The sequence below is a fragment of the Leptosomus discolor genome, chromosome 1 (genome assembly GCF_034619465.1).
Source record: "Leptosomus discolor isolate bLepDis1 chromosome 1, bLepDis1.hap2, whole genome shotgun sequence".
Taxonomy (NCBI): domain Eukaryota; kingdom Metazoa; phylum Chordata; class Aves; order Leptosomiformes; family Leptosomidae; genus Leptosomus; species Leptosomus discolor.
Genome location: NC_141391.1, coordinates 100050621 through 100058399, shown reverse-complemented (window position 1 = coordinate 100058399; position 7779 = coordinate 100050621). Strand labels below are relative to the sequence as shown.

At 40.9% G+C, this 7779-nt stretch overlaps 1 protein-coding gene across 1 annotated transcript; it reads right to left on the bottom strand.

Annotated features, from left to right (window-relative positions):
- Positions 1 to 384: 384 nt before the first annotated feature.
- On the bottom strand, positions 385 to 7779 carry PSMG1 (proteasome assembly chaperone 1). Its single transcript, XM_009949200.2, has 7 exons — positions 7544 to 7779; positions 7281 to 7390; positions 5702 to 5853; positions 5253 to 5315; positions 2678 to 2876; positions 1620 to 1756; positions 385 to 579 (listed from the first exon to the last, which is right to left on the bottom strand). Exons 1-7 carry the CDS (start codon positions 7777 to 7779, stop codon positions 505 to 507), a joined length of 972 nt encoding a protein of 323 aa, XP_009947502.2. The 3' UTR covers positions 385 to 504.

Below are 7779 nucleotides of genomic sequence, written 5' to 3'. Positions count from 1 at the left end.
ACACATATATACATATACGCATCATTCATACATACCCACACACAAAATTACATACATTTATGTATGTAAAAAGATGCAGAGCGTATTCTGTCCACCACAGACAAGTCTTTAAAGAGGACTGACTAACAGGAAAACTTGTCTCAAAATAAAGTAAAAAACAGGCTTTATCATTAGATATAGACGTAGTTCCTTAAATGCATTTCCTCTTTTACATATAAAAGGTATACATTTGGATAAGATAATCCCTTCAAGGAGGAGAAAAAGAAGTTGCTCTTCATATCCAAGATATCTTTCCTAAAATCACTCCAGAAGAAAGTCTCCCGAGCCATACAGAAGAAATATATGTGTTTGTAGTGATGAATCCGAAAGTAACAAAAGTGAATGTAGAAGTAAAAATCTACCGGAATTTATTCCACTTTTAAGGAAACAAGTACAATTCCAAAATGTCCTCTACAGACAAAACTGAGGTTTATGAAAGTGCAGCCTGCATCACAAATGTCCTCTTTAGATATAGATATTACTGTGAGTTTCATTGGTCGTCAGTAATTTCTTCAAAATCTTTGTGCTTTCAGACACATCCTAGGAAAAGGAAGAGATGATCAGCACAAGCTACATTGCTGGTAACAAAGCAAAACCAAACAGCCTCACTGTCCGCTATTCCAATCTGTATTACTCAGACTACCATTTTTATTAAAATATTAACTGTGAGCAAAACTCAGGTCTTGTGAATGAAGGTATCCAGAGACCTGCTAAAGGCTCCGAAGGAGTCTGCAGTTCAATCACAGAAATCACAGAATGGGACTGGTTTTGCTTCCTCCTGGCTTGCATGACAGCAAGAGCCTGCATATTGCTGTTTTCCTTCAGAGTTTAACCATTTACATACTAGTCTGTTAGACTTACCTAGCAGACCAGTATAAGCTGTAATGAAAACTAACGAGCAATTCCCACATTTAAAGCTGAAAGAAATACTTCAGTATACACATACCTCTTGCCATTTAAATGTAAGTTTTTGTCAAAACTGACGAGTGTTTTGAACCAACTACACTTCAGATAAAAACATTTCAGAAAGAAGCCAAACATCCACTTCAGCAGCTATAATGCCATGATTTCACAGCTGCTTGATTAGTGCAAAACTGTTAAGAATTATCTTTAGAAATTAAGTCTTTTAATTCCAGAAAGAAGTTATAGGTCAACATACATTTCTTAAGCTTTCAGGTATGGCCCAAGATGGGTAGATACAGAGCTAGAACAGAGCTATTTTGCAGATGAATGTAGAAAAAAAAAAATACTTAAAGGTTTTAACAAAAGACACCTCCAAAGGACTGCAGCTTGAACAATCACAAGAAATCACTCCCTGATACACCAGTACCCCTACAGGAGCCTGAAAAGTCAAAACGAAGCTTTGAGGGAAGCTGCAGATTCATTATTTCTAAGCAACTTACAAACAGATGCTACAGCAGGTACTGTAGCAGAAATCCTTGCTCTCTGTCACTAAAGTGTATTTTTCTGCCTTTTCAGGTGGAATCCTCATAGGGGCACAACAGCAGCAGAATGCAAGAGGTGAAAGACAGACAAAAATGGCCCAAACCTCCCATTAATTTTTAAATATGGAATTTTACCTTGACTAAACTCTTCAGGATTTTAGAAGAAAGCAGAGGCTTGAACGCTTCAATTGTAACCGTGTCCAGTTTGATGACATCAGTGTAACACTGATACAACACCGCAGGAATCTGCCACACTTGACAATAACTCAAAACTAAATACAAGTCAAAAGAAAACACATGTTACATTCAGCAGAGAAGGAATCTCGGTTCTGTGTACAAAATCACATCTGTTCTGGCCAGAACTTCAAAAGCATAAAAGTTTATAAATTAACTACTCAGGATCCTGACTGCTAGACCAGCCATCCCTCGTTCCCCAGGTACACAAGAAAATAAATCACCAAAAATTAGTAAAATGCAGTTGGTATTTCTACTTGACAAATACCTTAACTGGAAACTGTATATTATTGGTAAACAAAAATATGAGCTTCTGTAAAAAAAACCCAACCACCCACAAACAAAAAAAGCCACAAATCAACCACCAACGACATAAAACCCTCAAAGTTCAAACAAGATGAACTTTTTCTAGAAAAATCACCCACTTTTAGCTCCTGCCAGACAAATTTTTCCTCACGATGCTACCACTAATTTGGTGCTCTACCATGAAAAGCCTGGGGTTTTATTACATTACATAATAAAATGGAATCTAACTTTTACACGAGGTCGATCAGTAGCACTGTGAAACCTACTTTACCTGTACTATGCAGAAAGGACTTTATGAGCCTCAGTTTGGATGCTCGGCTGAAAACAACTCTTAAAACCCCATACTTAGCTCACAAATAAAATGCCACAAACCCCCAATATACAATACACTTTGTGATGCTATACTGAAGAATTTGCTAGTACCTATGCCCCTCACATAAGGGGTAAAAGGATTTGTGGGTTGGTTTGAAATTTGTCCCTGTTTTACAAGGCAATATGTAAGATGTCAAACTGTTAGGAATTAATTTTCAAAAAGCTAACTTGTTAGTCAGTTCACACAATTAAGTAAAAATTCTAATCGCAATGGGATGCTCTTCAAAGTGAATTTTCTGTTGCTACCAGCAGCCTTGTAAATACTTGGAATTGCAAAATACCAGCGGCAGGAAGATCTCGCACAATGTTAGGCTGTTCCAGCAGTGGGCAGCAGACCTGCTCTTTAAATTCTTTTGTCTTCAAGGCTTTCAGAAATGGAGATGGAAGCGTTAAAGTGGATTCCTGAGTTTTATAATCAGCTACAGGACACGTTGAAAGAATGGTTACTTGCAAGCCCTCCTTTTGCATACAGCCAAACACCTGAAATAAAAATGTTAATACATAAGCAAAATTTATCTTGTCACAATAACAGTGTAAAACCACAAAGGTTCATTTCAATTTCAGTGCAGATGGCAAACGGCAGTTTAATTCAGGTTTGCAGGACTAACTAAAATTTTAATCACAACCTTCAGGTAGAAATGTCGTACGCATTGCTCTTGGGATGGAGATAAAAAACCCAAAAGAACAGCTATTTACCAAGTCTAATGGTGACTGCAGAAAGAAAAAGGACTCCAAATAAAACTGGGCTGCTTATGACAGGAAGGCAGCTTGCTACGCCACTAGACATTTGAAACAGAAATTGTGCTCCCCAGATGTTCTACAGGACTTAAAAAGAGTCTTCATTTTAAATGCTCAGATTTTATTTAATTATATTCAAGTTGAATTGAGAAAGAGAACCTTAATTTTTCCACAGTCTTCCTCAAATTCAAAGAAGTGTTTCATACACATTGCATAAAACACACTTTTGGACCCACTGCACGCTGTCACAAAACACCAACATGCTGCACAGTGTTCCATTGTTTTTAAAGAATGTATGTCAAAATAAGCATAAGCATGATAAACCTGCACCTTCCCTTTACACTGTCCTCTTCAGATTTACCATCAATAAGGAAACAGGGAGTTTGGTAAACTCTACAGAAGCTCGCCTGTTTCTGTATATGGTACCAATCACAGTAGGGAAGCTGACTGTTCCCTCACATCAGTGTGTCACCACTGTAATAAAAAACTGGTGTCACTTTTCAGAAGCACATGTATTTGCAGTTTACTTGGAATTAGTTGGAAACACTGGCTGGTGTGCATTACTGCAAAACTTTAGTCTGTATGTTCTCGTTTTGCCAGTGATCACTTACCGAGAGAACACGTACAGAAGTAAAAACGTGACTCACGGAGACTATGAAGATGCTCAGCGAATCAGAATTTGTGGAGCATACAGAACAGGCCTGCAACTCAACTAAAAGCAAAAGATTACCAGCACAGTGTTTCTGAAGTCCAAAAATACTCAAGAAGATTGACTTGGTAAAACTGTACACTCCTACTGTTCACGAACACCCACGTTTGAAACAACACACATGTGCAAACAGCTGGAAAACACAAATGGGGAAGAAAGCAAAACCACAACCATCTTTCTTGTGTAATCACAACTTAACTGAAGTGCAAGAATGCGCAGAATACAGCAAAACCAAAATGTTTTAGGTCTCAGGGTTTCTAAACTTCAAAGCGAACCATTACCCCCCACCAAAGCGAATCAAACTCTTCAACAAGCCACAAAAAACTAGTTTTCCACAAACTTGGCTCTGACACCCCTGCATCACTCAGTGAAGTTATCCCAGTTTTCCATCCTCTTTGCCTTCCCGTAATCTCCCTGGCTCCCTCACGCTAAGATGCTCCTGTGGTTCTCCCTCACAATCACGTAACCCTTCTCACGCGCCAGCTGGGCCAGCTGGCAAGCTGGGCTGAGCAGGTACCACCCAGCTCAGGCTGAGGACTTGCTCTCAGCGGACACACCGCTTTTCATCTCACTCTTTGGATCTCTCCCCACAGTGTTACACAACTTCAGCGTAACGTAACAGCTTTAGATTCTCCGCTTGTTCACCAGAGCAGCAGAGATTTAAAGGAAGGCAGGTTACCAGACAGACAGCAAGACAAAATAAGCCACGCTTCCTTGAGGCTAAGCAGTGACCCAAATCCATAACAAAAATCATCAGCCAGAACATCTCCCCCTCCGGCTTTATCTTATTAAAGTCAACATGATGATATTTGGAGGGACCTGAATGACCCAGCAGCGTTCGTGTACCTGAATGATGCCGGGGTAAGTCACTTGGCATACTAAGTCTATGAACAAATGCGACAGGTACTGCTTTGGAGGCACCGTCCTTTACAATTCCTCCTTGTGGAAGGAGCAGAGCACACCCATTAGCAAAGAAACCATCCATCATGAGTTTCACAACAGGTTTGTCTGCTGTGAAATCCTTTGGCAGCTGCACAAATGCAATTACGTTCTTATTTTTTAAGGAAGGACTCTCCCAGAGCTGAAACAAACCATAGAAAATTTAAGCCAAATGGGAAAAAAGTTTGGAAAGTAGTCAGGGGCAACAGAATTGAAACTGTCCAAAACAAGGAACTGCACAAAGTTGGTAAGTCACAGCAGTTACAACTGGCAGCACCTAGAAAGGAGTTTCAGAATCTGCAGGCAGTAAATTTGTTCATTTGCTGAATATTTAAGAAAGGTACAGGGAAAACCAGTGATTTACAATGCTGTCACGTTTAGAACATCAGACAGGAAAAGGCACTTACACTAAGCTGAAGATCCCCACCCCTAAGACTTCATTGCTCAATTTGTTGTCTTGCCAGTTTTACCTTTTCAAGCCACTGGAACTGTTGATCCTCAGCAACGTAGCAACTACACTGGCACAACAAAACCTTAACAGAAAAAAAAAAAGTTGCATAAGCAAGTGGTTCAAAGAGCACAACAGCAGCTCATAATCACGTGTAAAGCTGATGTGACTGCAGACAACGACTTGCTCAGATTTCTTGGGCTTCTTCAACTCTATTTCAACAGGAATTTTTCACTCACAACTGATGGGAAGCAATCGGGCTGTCACGCATCTTCTCTGTACTGAACTTCACATGCCAGAACTTCACATAGCTTTAGTGAGCATAATGACCCTTCAGATTTTTAATGAGATTAATCCAGAATATTGTAGCCTTAATGCTTTGTTTGCCCTGGACAGGGTAGGGGGCAGATGAAGGCTGCCCTCTTCTTCAGAAAGCTAAAATATAGGGGAACTGATGCCTAAGTCACTTACTGTCGGATCTGATATTAATCGGTAGAACAAACAGAAAGAATCTGTCGGGAGGACATTTGTTGTGCTGGATGTTCGACACCACTCATTCCACAGCTTCACAACTCCAACTACTTCCCAACATACAGAATCCAGAATAAAAGAAGACAGGAAAGCTGCAAATAAACAATAAATACTGTTGATTTATAAAGAATAAAATTTCTGTTCTACAAATAAATACCTGAAATGAATTAATTATTTCTTTGCAATCTTAAATTAAAAAAAATGTACTTTTTTTTTTTAATCAACATCCATTTATTGACCAAATCCAGCAAAGATCAAGAATGTGCATAACCTCACTGTATCATGACTGAAAAGATAAAGAGCAGTTCTATGGATAGAGAACCCTAACATCAAAACCATGTATTCTTAAGAATTATATCACTACAGTCAACTTTAGATTCCTTTAGTATACACTAAGAATATAAATATTAAGTCTTTTAATACTTGTTGACATACCAGATGTAACAGATTTCTCAAAAAAAAAATAATCACTGAACCAGCAAGGCAGAGCTATTACACTGGCTGTAGGATGCAGAGACAAGAGTACACACGACTTAGTGGCAAAAAAAGAGATCCCAAATCAAATGTTCATAAATCAAACTCCTGTCAAAAGTCACTGTTAAACAGAAGACAGATCTAAAATATCTCTAACTATTTTTCAAGAAAAAACATGAACAAAGAAAAACCAATTTAGCAAAGTTAACTTAGGTATCATCTAAATGTCAGCTAGATCTGACCTAAATGTAATGAAGACTTAAAACTTCTTTATATCCACAGGGAAACAGCTCTTAAAAAATTCAAGCCCTCGGTAAGTACGTGTGAGAAGGGGAGCGGGTGTTTCAAGACTCTAGGCCTATTGTGTAACTAACCACCTCAAAAGAGGCCATTCTGAACAAGTGGGGAATTAGAATGTGGAAAAGGGACTGACTGATCAAGTACAAAAAAAAAAATCAGTAAAAAAACCCCAAACAACAAACCACTGTTTCATTAGAAATTAAAGAAATTACAGCTTATTGGCATAGAATTTCACATCTTCGACAGATCCCTGTTGCAAAACACTAGACTGCACTGAGCAACTTGCAACTAGTAGAAGAAAAATTTTGCCAATTAACAATCCAGGAGAGTTTACCAAACAAAAGTCAGACAAAGGAAAAAGGGGGGTTGTCCCAAGTAAAATCCAAAACTCAAACGTACTTTGTTTCTGCCCTCCACTGAAAATAGATCATCTTACTACGATCTGACAGGAGGAATAAGCAGCTGTAACAAAAACTGTTTTACACGGACAGACTAACTTTGGCTTTCTCCAGACAACTCAGCTGCCTCAGGGCTAAAACTCTGCTCCCTAAAGGAAGAGCTGGGCACCCTTGAGGGACTTTCTTACGGCAGAGACCAACGTTAAAACAGACTACATCAAACGGAATGTCCTGGCACACTTAACACTTTCTTCCAGCCTCCTACCTTCTCAAATTTGGCCGACAGCAAAAGAACAACAGTACTTTAGAGCCTCAGACGGTTTGGTTTTGCAGTTCGCACCACCTACCTGCAGCGTTATGTCCTATCGCTACTATAAATTTAGAGCACACAAACGGCTCGTCGGCAGAGCTTTCTGTAGACGTGCCCGACTTCAAGGTCCAGAGGACGTCGATCTCCCTGGCAAAAGAGGCAGAGGGAAGTGGAGCAGCGCTCTCCCTACCCTACTCGGCCCCGGCCGTCCCTGGGGGCCCGTCGCGGAGGCCGCACCACAGCAGCGAGGAGAGCGGCCGGGCGCCCCGTCGGGCCGTGCCCGCCCCCCCGGGCAGCTACCTTTTCTTCTCCAGCTCTCTGCGGATCTCTAGGTCCTCGGGCGTCTCCTCCGCCGACTCCTCATCGTCCACGCCGGCTCGGGACGGCGCCACCACCACCTCCCCGAAGAAGGTCGCCATGGTCGCCGCTCCGCCACTCGCCCCTGCCGGGCAGCGCGCCTGCGCGCCCAGACACTCTGGTTCGCCGGCACCACCGAGTTCCGCTCCACCCGGTGACGCTCTGGCCCCGCAGACCAT

Excerpts from the sequence above, each read along its gene's own strand:
- PSMG1 (XM_009949200.2), bottom strand. The coding sequence starts at position 7,779 with ATGGTCTGCGGGGCCAGAGCGTCACCGGGTGGAGCGGAACTCGGTGGT. Across the intron at positions 1,757-2,677 it reads GCGAGATCTTCCTGCCGCTG|TTTTGAGTTATTGTCAAGTG; the intron begins GTATTTTGCAAT and ends ACTTGTATTTAG. Across the intron at positions 580-1,619 it reads TCCTGAAGAGTTTAGTCAAG|GATGTGTCTGAAAGCACAAA; the intron begins GTAAAATTCCAT and ends TCCTTTTCCTAG.